Source organism: Emydura macquarii, unplaced genomic scaffold, assembly GCF_026122565.2.
Source record: "Emydura macquarii macquarii isolate MOO-44397 ecotype Brisbane River unplaced genomic scaffold, CSIRO-AGI_Emac_v2 contig_3345, whole genome shotgun sequence".
Lineage (NCBI taxonomy): Eukaryota > Metazoa > Chordata > Testudines > Chelidae > Emydura > Emydura macquarii.
This window is the reverse complement of record NW_027133482.1, coordinates 6,161,708-6,183,573: the sequence shown is the minus strand read 5'-3', so window position 1 is coordinate 6,183,573 and position 21,866 is coordinate 6,161,708. Positions and strand designations below refer to the sequence as shown.

At 51.4% G+C, this 21,866-nt stretch overlaps 1 protein-coding gene across 1 annotated transcript in view; it reads left to right on the top strand.

Moving 5' to 3' along the window:
* The first annotated feature begins 1,324 nt into the window (after window positions 1–1,324).
* The window catches only part of LOC137143693 (shootin-1-like), a 38,358-nt gene continuing 17,816 nt past the window's right edge, over window positions 1,325–21,866 (top strand). Inside the window, exons 1-6 of the mRNA XM_067533611.1 lie at window positions 1,325–1,568; window positions 7,271–7,320; window positions 7,819–7,879; window positions 15,138–15,232; window positions 16,548–16,704; window positions 21,120–21,217. Coding sequence (XP_067389712.1) covers window positions 1,532–1,568; window positions 7,271–7,320; window positions 7,819–7,879; window positions 15,138–15,232; window positions 16,548–16,704; window positions 21,120–21,217 — 498 coding nt within the window. The 5' untranslated portion in view covers window positions 1,325–1,531. The remainder of the gene's footprint in view (window positions 1,569–7,270; window positions 7,321–7,818; window positions 7,880–15,137; window positions 15,233–16,547; window positions 16,705–21,119; window positions 21,218–21,866) is intronic.

Sequence of the window (21,866 nt, the reverse complement as noted above, 5' to 3'; positions counted from 1 at the left end):
ACCATTTCCCATCACGCTCAGCACCTAGTGCGCTTATGCAATATAGAATCATAGAATCATAGCGTTGGAAGGGACCTCAAGAGGTATCTAGTCCAACCCCCTGCTCAGAGCAGGACTAACCTCAGCTAAACCATCCCAGCCAGGGATTTGTCAAGCTGCAGCTTAAAAACTTCTAAGGATGGAGATTCCACCACCTCCCTAGGTAACCCATTCCAGTGCTTCACCACCCTCCTAGGGAAAAACTTTTTCCTAATATCCAACCTAGACCTCCCCAACTGCAACTTGAGACCGTTGCTCCTTGTTCTGTCATCTGCCACCACTGAGCACAGCCTAGCTCCATCCTCCTGGAACCCCCTTTCAGGTAGTTAAAGGCTGCTACCAACTCCCCCCCCTCATTCTTCTCTTCTGCAGACTGAACAAGCCTAGTTCCTTCAGCCTCTCCTCATAAGTCTTGTGCTCCAGCCCCCTCATCATTTTTGTTGCCCTCCGCTGGACTCTCTCTAACTTCTACACATCCTTATTGTGGTGGGGGGCCCAAACCTGGACACAATACTCCAAATGCGGCCTCACCAATGCCGAATAAAGGGGAATAATCACTTCCCGTGATCTGCTGGCAATGCTCCTACTAATGCAGCCCAATATGCTATTAGACTTCCTGGCAACCAGGGCACACTGCTGACTCCTATCCAGCTTCCTATCCACTGTAACCCCAGGTCCTTTTCTGCAGAACTGCTGCCTAGCTCGTCGGTCCCAGTATGAGTACTTAATTGTACTTGTGCAAATACAAAGCCCATGCAAATAACGTGCCCCTCTTTCAGCTGCTGAGCAGGGGGAGTGCCACTCCGACACTCCGACCTGGCTTACACACTGTTACAGACAACTTCGTTCTGCCCCCTTTGACACAGGTAGGTAGGTGCCACCCTCTTGACATAGTCTAATACCACCCCTCACTGGATGGTTCGGGCAAAACATTTCTATTGGTCATATTCTAAGACATTTCTACCATCAAAGTGTCGGGTCAGGTTGCCCTTGTTATCTCTTTGGTCCTAGTACCTTCCGTCTCTGATGTATATTTAGATCTTAGTAATGTTCTGACACTGGCAATGTTTTGGAGATATCTGTGTTTGCAGTCTCAGCTCTTCTCCGTGCCAGTTTCAGTGAGGGCAGGTTGTAAATTCACAGCCTGACTCCTGGTTCTCTGGCTTTATAACAGCCTTGACCAATCTTTCAGGTTAGGCACGCTGGGTTTCCGGCCTCGTGCTCTCACTTTCTGCTACACTGACCCCGGCTGCTGAGTCCCTACTTCGTTGTAACTTCAAAGGCTGCCCGGGTTGCCTGCACCGCTGTGGCTGCTGAGTCTCAGCCGCTCCCGCACAGTGCACAGGAAGAGGGAAGGTTTCGGTTCCCCATATGGGTGAGGGATGGAAAAGGCCCAGCATCCCGTGCAGATGGGGAAAGAGCCCAGTCAACTCACATCAGAGGCGACAGGCAGCACCAGCATGGAGACTTAGCTCCGTCAGCTCGCATCAGAATGGATCGTGCTGCGGACAGCATTAGCCAACTGGCAGGTAAGCCCCCCAGAGTGCATGTTATAACGCCAGCTGCAAACAGCTGAGCGGGCTCTGGAAAAAGGGATCCCAGCGTTTGTTAATGAGAACACAAATGTGCAGCTCCACTTGTGCGTTACAAGGGTGAGCTCAGGCTGCAGGGCGTCAGCTGATCGTCGGCTGAGTCAACAAGAAAAGTCTGGGCTGTGTGCTGCACGAGTTGTCTGCTGGAAATTTCTCTCTCCTTATCAGACGTCTGGCATTGGCCACTGGCAGATTGGGCTGGCTAATGGCCTGAGCCGGTGCCGCAGCTGCTGGTTGTATGGGGATCTTAACCCCACGGCAGTCTCAGTGATAGCAGGGCGAAGGGCTGAGGCTGGAGGAATCTGACCTGTCTCTCTGGCTCTGCCTGCGTTTCTAAAGTGACCATAAGGGTAGAATCTAGACATTAATACTTTGGGGGCTCTCAGTTTGGGGACATGTGACTCCAGCGAGGTTACAGAGGGTGTTAGACCAAGATAGGCTAAAAACCTGCAATTTCAATGCAAAGTGCAGTCCTGACTATGTGAAATACACCAGCAGCAAGAACCACAGCGTGTAATAATGTACTCAACTTATATTGACCCCTAGCTACTTCCCTGTGTGACTAGCTGGTTTGCAGATACAGAGTCAGTCTGTCTGTCCCTTCCATACCCACCCATCCCACACGCCTCACTGGGACCTATGAGCTTTACGCTTCTAAGGACGCGTCCGTACTTCAGGTTTTGCTGTTTTACTACAGCGGTGTATAGAGAAACTGCCCAGGGGTGGAGACACTTCTACCAGTATAAAAGTGCTTGCACCAGCATAAGCTGTGCTGGTTTAGGAAGTGAAATTAGCTATCTCTGTCTAAGGCACCTTCATACCAGCATAAGTGCATCTGCACTAGAGCTTTTAGCGGTATAGCTAGGTTGGTAAAATATCACACTCCTAACCAGGCTGGTTCCACAGTGAAACTGTTAAGCCGAGACCAGCCCTGAGTCACTGCACTGAGTTCGAGCGAGCCCAGATTGGGGTGAGCGATGGCTGTTCCCATCCGACAGCTGGGCAGTGACCTGAGAGGAATGGCTCACAGTCAAAAGTCCCTAGCACTTGCTGATGCCAAAGCACTTTGCAAAGAGAGAGTGACCTGGGAGGTGGGTAGGAGAGAGCCGCTGGCGCTCAGTCCTGGCGAGCCATCACCAGAGCGAGCGCTAGCTGGCAGAGCTATGAGAGATACCAAGGGTTAGGGGAAGGGTAGGGTGCTAGAAGCTGGACTTCAGCCCCCAGAACCATCAGGCTAGCACCTTTCACCACCTATGGGGATTAGGAGCCAAATAAAGTCCTGATCCTCTGCTCTCCGGAGTTCAGTGGCATTTGGTGTGGTCTGTAATGGGACTCCACTCTGCAGTGACATTTCATGTGGATTGTCCCACAGGCCCAGTTTTGGGACCCTACACAACTTCAGCTATCTTGTTTTGCAGTCCTGGAGGAAATATATTGTAGGGCCTACAGTAAACAGTGGCTTTTGCAGGGCGTTTAAATTTCTCAGCAACAGGATTTTTAAAAAGGGGAGGATTCGATTCCAGAGCACATTCCCCATTAGATCAGATCTGTTATGAAGCAGGTCAAACACTGGCTCTGAACGCCTGCTGCATGTCTCGTAGAGCACGCCCCTCCTCCAAACACACACACACAGAGGGGTATTTGGCACCCAAAAGTGACAGTCTGGCCTCACTGAAGTCAATTGCAAAAGTCCCATTGGCATCAGAGAAGCCAGGATTTCACCCCAGAGCAGACCAGCCCCACTTGAGTTAAAGGAGTAGCTCTGTCAGCTAGCAGCAGTAGTAGACTGTTCATAGAACCATAGAGTTGGAAGGGACCTCAGGAGGTATCTAGTCCAACCCCCTGCTCACAGCAGGACCAACCTCAGCTAAATCATCCCAGCCAGGGCTTTGCCAAGCTGCAGTTTAAAAACCTCTAAAGATGGAGATTCCACCACCTCCCTAGATAACCCATTCCACCCTCCTAGGGAAAAAGCTTTTGCTAATATCCAACCTAGACCTCCCCCCCCCTGCAACTTGAGACCGTTGCTCCTTGTTCTGTCATCTACCACCACTGAGAACAGCCTAGCTCCATCCTCCCTGGAACCCCCTTTCAGGTAGTTAAAGGCTGCTATCAAATCCCCCCTCATTCTTCTCTTCTGCAGACTAAATAAGCCTAGTTCCCTCAGCCTCTCCTCATAAGTCTTGTGCTCCAGCCCCCTCATCATTTTTGTTGCCCTCCGCTGACTCTCTCCAACTTGTCCACATCCTTTTTGTAATGGGGGGGCCCAAAACTGGACACAATACTCCAAAAGCGGCCTCACCAATGCTGAATAGAGAGGACTAATCACTTCCCTCCATCTGCTGGCAATGCTCCTACTAATGCAGCCCAATATGCCGTTAGCCTTCTTGGCAACCAGGTCACACTGCTGACTCATATCCAGCTTCTTATCCACTGTTACTCCCAGCTCCTTTTCTGCAGAACTGCTGCCTAGCTCATCGGTCCCCAGTCTGTAGCTGTGCATGGGATTCTTCCGTCCTACGTGCAGGACTCTGTACTTGTCCTTGTTGAACCTCATCAGATTTCTTTTGGCCCTCCCTCTTAGCTACCGCATGGCACTGGGCGACCATGCTCCACTGGGCATCTGCCCCAACCCCTAAGTCCTGTTCAGACTCCCAGCATTCCAGGATACTGCCCTCCAATCTATCAGTGTGACCTACAGACTTTGTTCCCACGTGGATGGCCTGGGTAGGCTGGAGAGGCCTGAGAATCGCAAGGCGAGGGTCTCTCCTGCACTTTCCACACGCACAAGCACGGTCAGAATCACTGGGGTCAGCTCTTCCTTATAGAGCAGGGGAGCGTCTTTCTTTGCAGGGGGTTTCACCCCATAATTCTATCCATGGGGGGGGCCTCAGCTGCTGCGGTCCCGGTTCCAAACACCGCCACTAGCACCTCCCGCTTCCTGCATCACGTCCATCAGAGAAGCTAAGAGATGGAAACGTCACATGTGGTCTGTCTCCCCCATCCCCACCCTCCTCCAGCCAATGGAGGACTGTTCCCTTCTGAGCCCTCATAACACCATACATGGACCCTTCTTTTCTTGGTTCCCAGTTGCTTCCTGTGGCCAGCATGGCTCCCTTCCTTGCAGCCCTGTTTGAGCAATGGGGTGAAACCCTCACCATGGGAAAGGGCGGGTGAAAGTGATGCGAAGCAATCCGTGTCACCAGCCCTGACCATTCCACAATCTTGTGTCAGGCCCCTAGAAAATCATGAGATTGGCTTGTCCAGCTGTCCTGCAGAGGCTGAAGAACATGAGCACCAGCCTCGGGGCAGGTTGTTGAGAAGCAGGGCACAACCCCCACAGTGGTTGTGAGTTTTAGAGTTAGGTTTCACCAATCAATTATCAGATGTAAACTCCTCAGACACTATAACAGCCTAACCATGGAGTCTCAGACAGTCCCTTTGGGTGCTCCGATCTGTCGTGCCGTCCAGGTGAGCCTGCTTTTGTGATAGACGGCCCCTTACACCAAAGATCACAGCAATGTTCAGGTTACCTCCAGTCCCAAAGGACCAGTCACTTACACGAGGTCAATTGCTCCTTGGATCACACACCAAAGACGACGCCTATAGCCAATACTACAATAAACTGTACAAAGATTTATTAACTAGGAAAAGGAAACAAGAGAGTTATTTGCAAGGTTAAAGCACATATACAAACAAATGAGTTCCAAGTCTTCAGTTTCAAAAAGTAATATAGCTTTTATAATAAGCATGTCTGGTAGGGCTAACCCGGACCAAGTTTAGCTGGGGATCTTTTGCTTATGCTTAGCAATCCTTGTCCCTCAGAGGCCAAGCAGCATGAAAGATTCAGTTCCTCCCTGTTAGGGCTTTTTATTCCTTCCCCGTTTCTGCTTCAAGTTGCAAACTCAGCTGTTGGGAGGAATTCACTTGCACTCTCCGTGGGGTGGGGGGACAGTCATCAACAAAGGCTTTTGTCCCCTGATGTTCCACAGTAGCTCGTCTGGTGCTGATGGGCCTCCTTTGCTGGGCAGGAGATAACCCCTCCTGTTGGTGCCTAGTATTTCATACTTGTTAATGCTTCTCTCCTGTCTGGTGATTTGCAATTACACAGGAAACACTTAACCATTACCTTATTACATGGGATACGGGTATTATAAGTGAGATTAATGTAGGAAGCAATTTAGAAGCACTTCATGAAGTCTAAATACTAAACACGTTCTTGTCGTTCTAACCCCTGTTTGAGAAACACTAACACACAGGCGAGCTGCGTTGGCTCCAGCAACGTATTTGTCACTGTTGAGACCGCGGAGCCTTGGCATGAGCTGGCATCTGGCCTGCCAGTGTCACATGGCTCAAAAATCATGAGGCATTTTTAAAAAACAGTGAACAATAGATTCTCACGTCCTCATGTGACTTCAGGAACTTGGGCTTGAAGAAGAATACTAATTAGTAAAGATATGATTTTGGTCAAGGATTCCTCGACTTTCCAGGACCTCCGGGACTTCTGGAGCAGGGCTGGAACAGCTGTCGGCCCCCGCGGCCACTGAGCAGCTGATCAACAACCAGCCCCAGGGCAGCCCAATAGCTGGCCAGAGGCAGCTCTGTTTTCCCCCCCTCCCCAGGGTATTTTTAGTAAAAGTCAGGGACAGGTTGCAGGTTTCTGTGAATTTTTGTTTATTGCCCGCAACCTGTCCCTCACTTTTAATAACAATACCTGTGACAGCATCTTAATCTTAGAATCAAAGAAGATGAGGGTTGGAAGGGACCTCAGGAGATATCTAGTCCAACCCCCTGCTCACAGCAGGATTGAACCCAACTAAACCATCCCAGCCAGGCCTTTGTCAAGCCGCAGTTTAAAAACCTCTAAAGATGGAGATTCCACCACCTCCCTAGGTAACCCATTCCAGTGCTTCACCACCCTCCGAGTGAAAAACTTTTTCCTAATATCCAACCTAGACCCCCCCCACTGCAACTTGAGATCATTGCTCCTTGTTCTGTCATCTGCCACCACTGAGAACAGCCTAGCTCCATCCTCCCTGGAGCCCCCTTTCAGGTAGTTAAAGGCTGCTATCAAATCTCCCCCTCACTCTTCTCTTCTGCAGACTAAACAAGCCTAGTTCCCTCAGCCTCTCCTCATAAGTCTTGTGCTCCAGCCCCCTCATCATTTTTGTTGCCCTCCGCTGGACTCTCTCTAACTTCTCCACATCCTTTTTGTAGTGGGGGGCCCAAAACTGGACACAATACTCCAGATGTGGCCTCACCCGTGCTGATTAGAATTACAGTGCCGAATGGAACCTTACCGATTAGCACGAGACTTGCGATACAATCTCAGGTGTTGGCAACACTGTTTAACCTGTGTGGTGTAAATGCATTAAGCTGCCAGGGGTGGCTGCTTTTCTGGAGCAAGTGACTTAGCCCAGGGACACGGCCCTAGAAGGCACAGAGCACCCTTGACTCCCATGGATGTTGGTGGCATCTGAGGGTGCTGGGTCCCTCCCGGCGTTGGAAAGCACACGTAGGAAGGGCGCTGCCGGCATATTGGCAGGGCTGACACACAGTTCGAATGCTGAGCTCCTGAAAAGGTTTCGTGCTTCTTGCTGAAAGTGGTAACTCCCCGCTGCGCTTTCTGTTCCCTGCAGCCATTCTGGAAGCCGAGAGTGAACCCTCTGAGGATGAAGAAGTGGCTACGGTAGGGGATCCTCCACAGAATCATTTTCGGTTGCGTGTTTATTCCCCAAGTCCTCACAAAGTTCACAAAGTGCTGGGCCAGGTGTCCTCGGCCTCTGTCTTGGCACTGCCTGGAGGCGTGCGTCTGATCTAGCGCCTCAGCAGTCTCTTGCTGAGTGTTTGTACGGAGCCAGGCACGAAGGGGCCCTGATCCTGATCAGGGCCTTTCTGGGCATAATAATTCTTGAATGGAGAGACCTCCTATTTCAGCAGAGTCTACGCCCCCCGCCAAAGCCCTCCGTTCCGCTCCCAAATCCCTCCGCCAGTACAAGTGGGTCAGGACCAAAATAACTATGAGATCCTTTGCTTCCTGTCCCAGACCGCGGCATGGTGTTAACCACAGGTGCCATGCATCACCCCAGAGGTGGCTGCTTTTGAGTGGGGGGTGAAGTGCTTTGGGATCCTTTGCGAGAGAAGGTGCTGTGTAAATGAAGTGTTGTCTCCTTACTTCTGCCCGCAGCATGAGGCCCTTCTCCAGGAGAGGGACGAAGCTAAAGAGATGCTGTCTGAGTTTGAGCAAGGTGAGTCCCTGGCTTTCCTCCCTTCCCCCCAAAATCCCAAGGAGAGAGATGCAGACTTTGATGAGGTTTGTAGTCTCCAAGATCATTAAAGAGTCCTGAGTTATGGAGGCTGGGAAATAGCTCGCAGCACCTTGTCTCCCAAAGGGAACCTCCCAGCTGTGCAGTCAATAGGGCTGCAGGCTGGGCACTAGGAGACCTGGGTTCTCACTCTAGTGCTGCCGCTGACCAGCTGGGTGACTGTAGGCGAGTCACGTCCCCTAGCTGTGCTTTAGCTTCCTCACCAATGTGTCTGTACCACACCCAGCACGACAGGGCTCTGAACCCAGTCGGGGCTTCTCGTGCCCCTGTACCAATGGTCAGAGTACTGGGCAAGCCACGGCACGGGAGATTCTACCCCCCGTGTTGTCCAGACCTGTTCCTCCTGTCCGGCAGCCCAGATTGAGCAAAATCCTGGCCCCGTGAAACCCTTTTTTCTGCCTACCAGGCAAGCTGTGGATCTGGCACTTAAAGTCACAGGATGCACTGACTGTCCATGAGGATGGCCACGAAATATGGCCTCCTACCTCCTGTTCTTTGTGAGCTCCAGGGGACAGATGGGAAAACGAGCCGTTTGCCTGACTGGCTGAGCCATTCGGTTTCTCCAGTGGCTCAGCATTGTTTATTACAGCAGTGCCATAATAAACGGGCCCATTGTGCTAGGCGCTGTACAAACAACACATAGCAATGGGCCCTGCCCTGGAAAGCTGACAATCTAAGGGTATGTCTACGCCAGTGCTGTAATTTCCAGGATGGGCATGACATATGGGTGCCAGCGATTCCATTTCAGATTGTGGGGGGGGGGGCCATTTAACTGTGAGTCCAGGGGCTACTTAGGCACCTGAAAACTCTAGTTTTTTTTTGCAGATAATAACTTAGAAATTAGCTGACAGGAGCACTGTATCTAATTCCTATCTAAAGAAAGAAAATTAAATAAATATTAGACCCACTCACCTCTAATACTAACATGTTCTGACATCTTGTGACAAGTCACGTATGGGATGTTGGTTAGGTTTAAAATGTTAATGTATGTTCTTACTTTGTGTCAAGTCTTGACTAGAACAATTGAAACAACGGTAGGAGAATCTAGGTGACTTTCCATCATTTAGGCTGCTTACTTTTTGCAGTTCACCAAGCTTGGAAGAGATCTTTTAACTTTGAGAAACATCCTACTAGGGCAAGAGTCCTGTGAATTTATACTGCAGCTGGCTGGAGGTATAGGGGTGTTGCTACATACTACAAATAATAGACTAGGAACTGACTTTAAACGGGAAGGAAATGAACACTTTCAGGTTACTGCCACAGTATTTCCATCCTCAAATCTTCAAAACTCATGAGTCAGGCTCACCAAAAGTCGTAAGAGTGGCTTTAAAATCATGAGATTATGTAAAAATAAGAGATTTGGTGTTCTTCTTATTTGCCTTTATGAGCCTTTAGGGTGCCTGGGGTCACATTTTGAAGCTTTCTCCACAGCCGCGAGAACTAGTAACTTACTTTACCTTTAAGAATGAAGGCTGAAATCATCACACATCTACTTGACTCCAGGAGCTGGGGATATATTTTAAGGAAAATAATAATTATCTTGAGACTCATGACAAAAATCATGAGAGTTGGCAACACTGCTTTCACTTCTGTTTAAAGGCTAGTTACTTCCCAGAAGGTGTTTAAACCCAACACTATGGTGATTGGGTTGCAGTTCTCACAGGAGAATATTTAAAACCAAACACCAAGGAAATTCCACATTTCAAAGTTGAGAAAACAATTGAGTCTTCTGAGGTGTATCAGGGCCACTGCAGGCAGGAAAGGAAAATAAACAGGCACGGGAGCTCTGGGCAGCTATTCCTCTTGGAAAAAAAGCCGGAGGGTGAAATCTTCCAGTCCTTAATCAGGTAAAACTTCTATTGCCATCAGTACCTCCACTTACTGATATTAACACGTGCTCAATAACTACATACTTCATACTTAAATATCTGAGCCAGCCTCTCCAGGGTTTTATACATATTGGCTCAGGGCCTACATTTTCTGACATATTCTGAACAGTGCTGAGCACACAGACGGTGCCCAGTGAATAAATCATGCCAGTAATTGTCGACTTTATGGACTCTGTGGATGCAATTTCTGTTCTTTGTTCTGGAATAGGCTTGAATACAGCTGAAACCCGAAGACTTTGAGGCGTAAACACACCTGACACTCGTATGACACTGTCTCATTCCTTCCTCGTCTCAGACTCACAACAGAAAAGAGCAAAACGAAATGGTTTTCCGTTAGAATTGCGCTTTACAACCCAGCACAGGGCAGAGCCTGCCACGGCGGGGGGGCTAAGTGATCTCCTCTCAGCTGACTCTCGGGCTCTCTTTCTTTCCGCATCCTGCCTGACCTCTGTGCTACTTTTCATGCTGTCAACCAGGACATCCTTCCCAACCGCCTGGGACCATGTGCTGGAGTCGCAGAGAACCGGCCTTCTGGGTTTTCCTCCCACCTAGCCGAGTCGTCTTTTCGCTGCGGCATGCAGCCCAGAGATCAGCGGGGAGACCTGGGTCCTACTTCCCCCACGGCCTTCCTGTCTGACCTCGGGCCAGTCTCGCAGGGACAGAGTTTCAAAGCCTTTGATGCAATTAGGCACCTGGTGGGGTTTACAAAGCACCTCACCTCCTAAACACTTTTAAAAATCCCACTAGGTGCCAAAATACCTTTGAAAATCTGACCCTTAGAGTGCCGGGGCCTCAGTGCCCCATCTGTACAATGGGGAGAACAGCACTGCTCTACTCACCGTGGGGCTGTGAGGAGAAACAGGCTAGACCCTGTGAGGTGCTCAGAGACTACGGTGATGGGGCCGCATAAGTACCATATATAGAGGGGAACTTAGACCAGTGCTGTCCGGTTCCTTGGGTTTGGTCCCATCTTTTCACCTATCCGCCTCACTTCTGAATGTAGCCTTGGCTCAGCGGACTTGGCTGTACGTCTCCTGAGGCCCCTGCGTTCTCCCTTCAACACCCCTTCCTGCCCCGCAGAGGGATTCCTGTTTCACAGACTCATTTAAAGACTTCCAGAGCCTTAATCTAATCACCAGCCCTTTCTTATCTGACTCACCCTGCCTCTGTGTGTAAACAAAATACTTACCCCCCCACCTCACCCCAGGGGCACAAGCCGGGAGCAGCCCCTCTCCTCTGCAGAACTGGAGCTAGGGCATGCGCTGCAATCAGACCTTCTGCACAAAACTTAAACGGCACCCCTGACGGACGCGAGCTTTGTTCAAGCTCGTTTGCTAAAAGTAGCGGCGGCATGAGAAGAGGGACGGGCTGGCCGCCCCAGTGCAGCCCTAGGGTCTGTGGCTAACGCGTCCCGCCGCTCCGTCTACACTGCTATTTTTAGTGCTCTGGCTCAGTCAGAGCGAGCCCGGGTCTGGCTGCTCCAGCTGGAAGTGAAATCCCTGGCTCCAGGGTAGGCATCCGTGAATGGACCAGAGAGACAGCCTCTTCCCACCCTGCCCTATGGAAGCGATGCAAGTCCCAGTCGGTGCACTGCGTGGCTACAGTACCAGGGCCCATCTGCTGCGCTGCAAACACATGGCACTTGGAACAGGAGTGGGTTCAAATCGGATTCCCCTGCCCAGAGCTGTGGGATCTGTGCTGCCCCATCACCACCCTGCTTTACCCCGGGAAGGGGCATCCCACAACAGTGAGTGTCCCCAGTGGCTTTCCTAATTCCCCCACCTTTGCTCTGATCTCCCACATCCTCTTCTTGAATAACCACGAGCTGCAGACTCGCTCGGGCAACTGGGATCGAGCTCGGCCCAGCGCCCGTCCCCTCTTCGCAGGAGCAGATCAGTATCAACCACCCTTATTTCAAAGGAGAAAGCATCTCTGGTTGTGTGGGCACCTTCCACTGAGTGGGCAACCAATCCTCCCTGGCCAGTAAGGACCCCCCCCCATCCTCCGGCCTGCTCCCCAAGATGGATCAAATAAGCTGCGTCCGGGCATGTGGCGAGCCGACTTTATGTGCGGTCGTGAGGGGTGCTGCCCCCGGTGGCTGGGACCACAGGAAGGACGATAAACCCACTGTGGGCAGCAGATAGCAAGTAGCTCACCTGAGAGAGACTGGAGGGGTTGTAGGTTTGTAGGTAAGAAATGTTGAGCAACTTATGGTGCTGAAAGATGGCTCCTGCCCCAGAGTGTTTACAGTTCCAGCTCCCCAGGTCAGAGCCTGTTTCTTCCCCTGTTTGTACAGCCCCCAGCACAAGGGGACCCCGTCGATATTCAGAACGCTGGTGAGCAGAGCTGGATCAAGCCGCAAACGTCAGGTCAAGCTCTGGAAGTGCCCCCGAGGGTGGGCGTGTTTTGCTTTGCGCTCATCTGCAGTTGCAAGTGTAAGACACAGCAACCCTGGCATTAGGCTGCAGGATACCAGGCCAGGAAGGATGGCCTCAGGGCCGGTTCCCAGGACGGGCCAGCAGTTGCCCCAGGTACCAGCTTCTGGGGGGAACATACCACCCATCTTTTTCTTGGCTCAGCTCTGATTGGCTGGCTGGTTTTGTTCCACTGATTGGCTGGCCTTTTTTTGCTCAGCTACTGGGGTGCTGAAGACATTTTCCACCTGGCTAGCAAAACAGCTAAGGTTGTTGCAGGATGACGAGTGGATAGGGTCCTGCGCTAAGACTCTCCAGACCTGGAGTCCAGGGGTAGCCCATGACATTTTTGACTGGCGAGGCACAGATCACAAAACAATCGTTTCCACCCCCATAATTTAATAGCTATTATTATGAGATGATTTTTAAATACCGGGAAAGGAATCATTCCGAATGATTCTGTTTACAGAGAAGGAAGAAGAGCAATTCCAAGTAAACAAAAACAGTTTAAAAGCCCAGACATTTTCACATTCATTTAAATACCGGCTTAGGTTAAAGTCCCAAACATTAATTGACATTGTTCAGCTAATGTCATATGCCTCCACTTAGAGCATTTTCATGCTCTGTTCAAATAATAGACTGCAGTTGCTATGTAATTAAAATATACCCACATCAATTTAAAAAAAACACCAATATTAGCACTAAAAAATAAGTTTGTGTAATCGATTGCCAAATCAGAACCTGAAAATCGTGTATTGTTTAGTGGAATATTCACTATAAAGACACAAATACGGTATAAAAATTATTATTTCAAACATTTCAAAACAGACATGGAAGGTTCATGGCAAGAAACTGACAGTTATACATCCATTAAAAGAGATGTTTGCTTATCTAATGTATAAGGAAGGTCAATCCGTCTTTCTCTTTTTGAGACAGAGCGTTCGATAACATCATCAGACCAGGTGCAGCGTTGTATTTAGCTGTGGTGCTCTGAGCACACAGTTTTCTTTTGCAGTCACATTTTAATATCACTGAATCCGCAACCTGCTTCAAAGCAACTGCATTTCGATCTGAGCTGACATCTTTAAAACCCATGAACCTATCTTGTGTTTGCTTTTGCTTGTCTGTGTCGCACAACACAGTGAAAGCTGGCTTAAGTGAGAAAGGTCAGTTGTTTTGCCTGCCTCTCAGTTGAAAAAGCTGCACTGTTCCATCTCATGGTCATTGTAGGATGTTATTTCTTCAGCTATTCATTTGGTCAATTCATTCTGAATGGTCTTTGTTAGGTCAAAAAAAAAGGATGCATTTTTCTGTCCATAAATCTTCACCCCTCTCCCCAAATCATGACCAAAAAAATTATCAAAAAGCTCCTTGAAATTACTCGGGCTGACAGATGCCTCCCTCTCAGAGTGGCCACGAAATGCAAGTTCTTGATGAGATAAAACAATGAAACATCCACTGTTTACTTCAAAATCCCTCTGTTCTTCCTTGTAGAAGAGTTCCAGAGGGGTAGCCAGGTTAGTCTGCATACAGCAAAAACAACGTGAGTTCTGTAGCACTTTAAAGACTAACAAATTTCATTTCAGCAGGCATAAGCTTTCGTGAGCCTCAGCTCACTTCCTCAGATGCAGTTGGTAGAAATGATACAGCAAAATAGGAAACATATAGAAAACATATAGAAGGCAACATTTACATATCCAAGCGCATAGAGAACAATGGGGTAGGTGGATAGAAGCCGGGTACGTGAGGCTTAATGACAACCATTGAGTGGGAGGTGAGAATGGGTCATCAGAGCAAATTACTTCTTGTAAGGAGATAGCCATTCCAAATCCCTGTTTAAACCCAGTTTGAATGTGTCAAGTTTGCAGATAATTTCTAACTCAGCAGTTTCTCTTTCAAGTCTGTTTTTGAAGTTTTTTTGGAGAAGTACAGCAACTTTCAGGTCAGCGACAGAGTGCCCTGGGAGATTGAAGAGTGAAGTGTTTTCCAGGTACTGTAGCCTTAATTAGCCCGGTTGAGCTTTAGCTGAAAGACGCAAACAGGGCCAAGAATATAATTTTTTACTCCCAGAGCTGCTTGTTAACCATTTATGGATGCAACACTGAGATGTCTGAAATTGCCACGTTCTTTTCCCATTTTTTCTTCAAAACCTCCCATGCTGGTGTTCTTTTCTCTTCCTTATTTTCTTGAGCGTCTCTCACTTTGACATCTTAATAGAAATCGTCTTTTTCTCCGGTCTCATAAAGCGTCAGAGCTATTACAAAGCTACTATTGCATCTGACGAAGTGGGTTGCAGCCCACGGAAGCTCATGCCTGCAGAAATTTGTTAGTCTTCAAGGTGCTACAGGACTCTCGTTAAAGCTATTACTGAAAATGTTAACCTCTCACCAAGCAGTGGTTACCACGGCAAGACCCTTATAAAGTGATGCCTGGTGGTGGTAAATTGCCATGGTAACCAGGCAGCTTTTTGAGGCACTATTAGCCAGGCCAAGATTTGAGCCTCCCGCAGGACTACATTCTTCCAGGCAGTGCGGGAGAAAGTGAGCTGTGACGGATTTAAATCAACTCACACGCGCTTCTTGTGGCCTTTTAACTCAGTTAAGCACGTGTTATATTACATGAGTTAACAAACATGCACAAGAAGCGCTTAAATAAAAAAAACCTTCCCGGCTTTGTCACAGGCCTCAGGCTACTCTCCTCTGGCCTTGCAGGGCAAATCCCACGAATGAGTGTGGGGCTGCGGTGATGAGGGCGAGGGCCAGAGCCCAGGAGGCAGATTGTGTGGCTGGAGCGCTCCATTGGGAGCCCCGTGTCGGGGATGGAGCTGGGTGGGGGGCTCGAGTCCTGCCTCTTCCAGCTTCCCCGTCTCATTCACAGCGTCGCAGAAGCTGCTGGCGGAGCTCTCGGCGCTGGAGGCGGAGTATGAAATTGAGAAATCGTGTCGCAAGCAAGCCGAAGTCTACGCCGCCCAGGTAAGGGCAAGCGAGCTGCCCGGGCAGCGTTAGCCAGCTGCCAGTCCTCGCTCCCCTACCCGGGACCAAAGCCGGCAGCACCGTGCAGGAGTCAGCCCGCCCCTCCGCCTGCCCGCCGCCCGCTAGGGCTGCTTGGAAATCGCGTCTGTCTAAACTGCTCCTTGGCAGGAAACGGGGGTGTGCACAAAATGAATGTGCTTTGTTTGCAAAGAGTGGGAAATGGAGATTGTTTTTCACTGGAAAATCAAACACCCCCAAAAACGAAAAAAATGCAGTTGGAGATTTTGCCACGTTGCCTCGTGGGAGTTGTAGCTTGCCTGCCTCATGCTCTTGTTCTATAGACGGGGCCCCACAGCTGGACTACCTCCCCCATGATGCACCAGGTCCAGGGACTCCCATGATGCACTTCCCCTCTCCAAGAGGGGAGACTGTGGTGCATTATGGGAGACGCAGTCTGACCAGGCAGCCTGGCCTATCGAGGCCAATGTGAGCATGAGGCACCTGAACTACAGCTCCCAGGAGGCGTTGTGGCAGCACTGCCAAATCTCCCTATTTTGGTTTGGCTGAGATTTTTCTGGAATTAAAATTTTGGCTGAAAAATTAAAATTTCCCAAATGAAAATTCTCCCTGAGAAAACAAAATTTTCTTAATTTTCATCCAAATTTTCCTTGGGAAATGTTTTCAAGCAGCTGTACTTTACATTTCAATCATGGTCACTCACTTCACCACAAGCAGGGAAAATCCAAGCAGCATCTGACACGTGGGGAGGGGCTAAAGAGAAACAGAATCGTGGTGGTACAGGGAAAGTGAATTGGCACTTCTGTGCTCCCGAGGATGAGGGGACATTTGTTGGCATTGAAATGCAGCTGATTCAAATGTGAGAGGGGGAAATATGTTGTCACACAATGCACAGTTGGCCTGTGGAACTCATTGCCACAAGAGATCATTGAGGCCAAAAGCGTAGCAGGATTCAGAAAGGGACTGGCCAGCTATGTGGATAAAGAGAATATCCAGAGTTGTCATAATAACCATGAGTTTTGGAAGGGGGAAAAACCCTCAGGTTCCAGGGTTTATATATAACGTTCTAACTATAATGTTCTAAGAGGAAATTTTCCTTTCCTGTGAAGCAGCTGGCACTGGCCACTGTCAGACAGGTTCCCGGGCTAGCCGGTCCTCAGTTCTGATCCAGTCTGGCAATCTCCACGTTCCTCTGGTTGTCAGAGATGCCCCCCCATTCAGTTTCCAGCAACGGTCCGCTGCATTCTGCCTCAGTACAAATGGCTCTTCTCTGTTCTTCTGGCACCCTGGGGGGTAGGTGAACAGGGAGAACAAAAATCTGAAGCGGATCAGTGTGGCACTGCTGCCCATGTTGAACCAGCTTCCCGAGGACGTGCTGAGCCTGGCCACTGAAGTAGACTCCCCTCCCGACCCAAGCCGAGACCCAGCGTATCCGTACCTGCAGCAGATCAAAGGTGAGTTGCGCACATCCTCTCGGGTCCCTGACCAAAGCTTGGGACCAACCCGAGAAGAGGTTCTCTCTCCCCCAAGGATCCCTCCCAGGTGTTTGCACAGAGCCAGTGCTGGCATGGGGTGTGGGCGTTTAGATAGAGCTGTGGGGCAGAGCAGAAACCACACGGCTTTAGACATGACGGGGCTGACACCAGGAAAGCCTTGCCCAGGGAGTGGTGTAAAGGGGATTCCAGGATTTAGCTCATCTGGATCCACTCTTTAAACGTGACCGCTAATATCAGAGCATTGCCATTGAGACACCCAGATGCCAATTCGAAGCCCTATTATTGTTATCATTATTTGTTTCTTGTATTACCATAGTGCCTGGGAGACCATGGCATGGGCCAGGACCCTGGTGCTGTTGTGTTGAGAAGGGGGGAGAGGTCTCAGGCCCACATGGCATTAGTTGTTAAAGACACCCGTGTTCACTTTTCCAGCAATCGACCCTCCGTGATTTTAGTGTCACGGGATGGCTGGCGACTCCCATTGTAACCACCGCCATCTAGATCTTTGTACCCTTTTATTATAGACACAGTGAGAGGACAACAGATAAAGCCTTTGAAACACAATGTTCTGCGTAAGGCTTTCACTGTAACAATTTCCCTGTCTGGAGGGGTTTTTATAGGGGGAAAATCCAGTTTGACGGTCTTTTCTACGGCACAGGGGGCGTGGAGAGGGAGCAGAGCCAATCCACCTGTGCCTGGTTAATTGCTTTCTAGTGGGTCTGGAGAGAAGACACCTTGTCTATATAAAGGGTCAGGCAGCAGCTGGGAAAGCAGACAATGGGGAACAGATGGGGTCTGGTGGAAGGCCCACGAGCAGGCGAGTTAGCTGTCGAGCTACCTGCCAGAGTTCCCCACAGAACAGTAGTGGAAAACCTGTAGGGAGAGAGCTAGGAAAATTCAAGTTCCAAGAGAGCCCCGGAGGGAGATTTTCCTGCTGATCCCAGAGAGACGGCAGGTCCAAGGGAATAATCCTGAGAATGGGGAGAAGCCAGGAGGGGCTGAGAACGTAACCCAGTGTGGGCAGATTTTGGTCAGTTGCATTTTTGTTAATCCCAGGGTGGGTGGATGCTGTTTTTTGGGCTTTGGGTTTGGCTCGGGGACCCCCAGGAACTCGCCCCTCTGATTGAAGAGGGAGGCTGAAGAAGAGCCTGGCTTCCTATTTTGGTGATGGTCTCTAGACGTTGATGTTTGAGGGGTATTTTGAAGTATTTGTGTTACTAAACTAGCCTGTTGCAAGGACATTATTGAGTTAAAGACCGAAGATGGACTTTGAGGAATTTTATGATGGGGAAACTGAGGCAGGAGTGCCTATGGGGCTGTCTTCTGCCACAAGAGGGTGCTCCAAAAGGACATGTTTTGTCACTGCCCTTGTTGTGGGTTAAGAGCAAAGCTTAGCTGAGCTGATATGGAGTTTTGGTTGTAACAGCTCTTGGAGTCTGGTCCTGTTTTCCTTAAGACACAACACACGCAAAAGGGGAAAGAAAAGAACAGCTGAGAGAGAGAATGCAGCTTCGCTCTCTGGGGGACACACAGCCCCGGCACGTGGTCTGATCCGCCCCTCGAGACCTGGCAAACTTTCAGCAACGCTGGGCTGTCGGAGGTGTGGCTTTTACCTGCCTCGCTGATCACAGGCGCGTAGCACGGCTGCAGAGAACGGGAGTGCCCGAGCTGCCCAGCCAGATGCTCATTGGACAGAGGCAACCGGGGATAGGAAAGAGAAGGAATAAGAGGTGGAAGGAAAAGGACACATGAAGGAGGGCGCAAAGCAGGAACCTCGTCTCCTATCCCAGGAGCGGTTCAGGATTTAGCCAAAGCCAGTGGAGGAGGCGATCCCGTCTGGTTCCCTCTCTCTGGCCTGCTCTGGTCAGGAGGCCTTTCAGGATCAGGACGACGAAAGCCCGGTGGTGTCACGGTGCATCCTGGGAGATGGTGGGAGGGGCAGCCATGATGCTGAAGCTGGCTCCTTCCAGTCCCCGTGTCCCTCTCCGCCCACCGAGTGTCTCCCTCCATCTTTCCCCCCGGGGGGGACAGCAACCTCACCCTGGTAACAGAGAAGAGTTGAAACACACTGCAGTGATTTCAGCTCGTCACAGGTCCCCCCCAGATCAGCGATTGTTCCGCTCGTTGCCATGCCAGCCTGTGAGTTTTTCACGCAACGCCCCGTTGACCTGCGGAACTCGCTGCCAGGGGATGTTGTGGAGGCCAAAAGTGTAGCTGGGATCAAACAAGTACTAGATCAGTTCAGGGAGGACAGGTCCATCAATGGCTATTAGCCAGGGTGGTCAGGGATGCAACCCCAGGCGCTGGGTGTCCCTAAACCTCTGACTGCCAGGAGCTGGGAGAGGACGACAGAGGATGGATCACTCGATAGTTGCCCTGTTCTCTCCCTTCCCTCTGAGGCACCTGGCATCGGCCACTGTCAGAGGACAGGATGCTGAGCTACATGGACCCTTAGTCTGGCCCAGTCTGGCCGTTCTTAAGAGTTTTCCTGGAGCCTGGCAGACATCTTTGCCCACTTTTTTCAACACGAACAAGTCTCTGTATCTCCAGCTTTTCCAGACTTAAACAATTTTACGGAAGAGGCTAAGGGGGACTTTTTGTGCTGGGCCCCGACTCCGGTTGCCGAGTTGCTAAATCAGACTCTGCTGGTGCACTCCAAGGAACCCAACGGTTTTGGTGCAAAGAGTCCAGCTGACTGAAAACCATCGCTGGGGCGGCAGTTGAGATACTGGACCTTTAAACTGCAGGGCGTCTGTGCCAGGCTGGCCCCAGGCTGGGGATGCTGCATGTGCCAGCCAGGCACAGAACGGGGTACGTGGTACCCACAGAGGACAGGAGCTGAACGCGGGTTGCAGCTGCTGGCTGTTTGGTGGCTTACACCAGTGGTTCCCAACCTGTGGCCCGGGGGCCAAAAGTGGCCCATGGGGGCTTTCAAAGTGGCCCATGGCTCCCCTCCCGCTGGCTGCAGAAGGGATCCGCTGCCTAAGGACCCAGGCAGAGCACGTGTCCTTGGGGCTACAAGATGGGTGCAGGCTTCTTGCTACAGCCAAGGGGATGGCAGATCAGCGCTCCCCTCCCCTTGGCTGTAGCAGGGAGCACGGCAGAGTGCTCTGCCTGGGTCCCTAGGCACTGGGGTCCCCGCTAGTGCCAGAGGGAGGGCTGCACTGATCTCCCGTCCCTCTGGCTGCAGAAGGGAGCCACTGCCTAGGGACCCAGGTGGAGCGCACGGGGCTACAGGACAGGTGTGGTTTTCCTGCTGCAGCCCGGGGGACGGGAGATCAGCAGGGAGGCAGCCTCCTCGCCGAACTCCTGCTGTCTGGCTGCAGTGCCTTATGGTTTGACCTGCCCTTAGCAGGCCACCCACCGTGACTTAGCTGCCAGGCCATGTGCAGTGACAGCCACTCGCCTACCCCCGTGCGTGTCTGTGCGTGTGACACACTGCGTCATTGGCTGGTGTAAAGCAGTGACTGTGAACGTGAGCACAGCTGCCGCACAGCGTTTCCTGTAAACTTGTAGTGAGTTGCAGTGCTTAGCGGTGTGTGTGTCAACGCGTGGCGTAGGAGCTGGCAGACGGGCGGCCCTTCAAATGGTATTGGTGGCCCTCGAGCCAAAAAGGTCGGGAACCCCTGGCTTACGTGCAATGAGTTGGTGAATCTCATTCCAGCTTCTAGCAGACAGGGGGCCCAGGTCACAAACCCCAGCCTGGCGCTGGGGCACTGCTTAGACAGGCCAAGGACAGCCTGGGCCCTGGCTACTGAATTACCTGCCTGTCCAAGAGGGGTTTCCTGGAGGTCACAGATGAGGACCATGACTGAGAAGTTTGGGCTTCCATTACCTTCTGGGCACGGCCAGAGGCCTTCAGTCTGCAGGGCTGCCAGAACGGCACCTTTCTCCCATAACAACGTCATTCCGTGGCCTGAAAATGGTTTGAGGAGCCTAGATCCCCTCTGGGCACTGTTCATATGCAGCTATCTTCCCCTCGCAGCACGGCCCCCGTGAGCAGCACGTTACCACACCCGTCCCCTCACTTGGCAGCGCTCCGGGGTGACTAGGATGGGTTTGCTTCGTAGCCACATTCTCTAGCGGATAGAGCAGTGGCCTGGGGGGCTGTTGACTGGCTCAGTGACCTCAGGCAAGTCGCAGCCCCTGGCCGTGCCTCAGTTTCCCATCTGTCAGATGGGGAGGACGGCAGTGGCTCTTTGAAGAGCTGTTCGTCTGAAGCACACGCCGTGCCCCAGGCAGACCTACAGTGGAGGTTGTCCTCGGCAGTGGATTGGCTGCCCACCCAGGCCTGGCTACCTTAGGGCCCGTGTCCACGGCACGAAGCAAGGAGAGGGAACCGCCTGGTGTGACTTCTCTTCCTCTGGCTCCAGATTTGCAGGAGAAGGTTTCCCAGCTGCTGGGGGAGAAGAAGGAGCTCACCGTCCGAGTGCAGGAGCTGCAGTGCCAGATCAGAGAGCTCGGGGAGCAGGTAGGGGATGCGCCATCTGTGCTGACGCGGGACTCGCCGCTCCGCGATGCCCACGGAGCTCAGCAGCTGCTGTGCTGGGACTGCTGCTCAGCCTGCCGGCCCCTCTGGTCCCCTTGTTTCCAGCCACCTGTGCTCGGCAGCCAGGTGCACTGACTATCAGCTAATCGGGGCCGGGGCTGGCTCTTCGTCTGGTGCGAGTGCTGCCCTAACACAAATCGCTAACCAGCGCCCAGGTGGCTGGCTGAGCGGCTGCTGCCCTGTTGCTGTCTGGGGGATGCCCAGGCCAGGCTCCCCTTTCACACACCTGGTCTCAGTCCGGTGTCGCTCCTCTGAACTCAATGGGTTTACACTGGGGAATGTCAGAGGCGGGGGTCAGACCCCAAGGCTTCCACTTAAGAAAAGAAAGGCTGAATTCCTCCCCGGCCTTGGTTCAGAGCCCCAGGGGCCTGGGGGATTCCTCCTTTGTGTCTCCCATATGCTGGGGCTGCCCAGGGCCACTTCCCTCCACAACAGTTTAGAGCAGCCTGAGGGTTGCCCTGGCTTGCACTCGGCTGCCCCACAGCCTGTATGGGCAGCTGCTGCGTCTGGGAGTAACTAGACTGCAGCAGAGCTCCGGCCCGCACCCTTTTCCCCCAGAATGCTCCGTCCT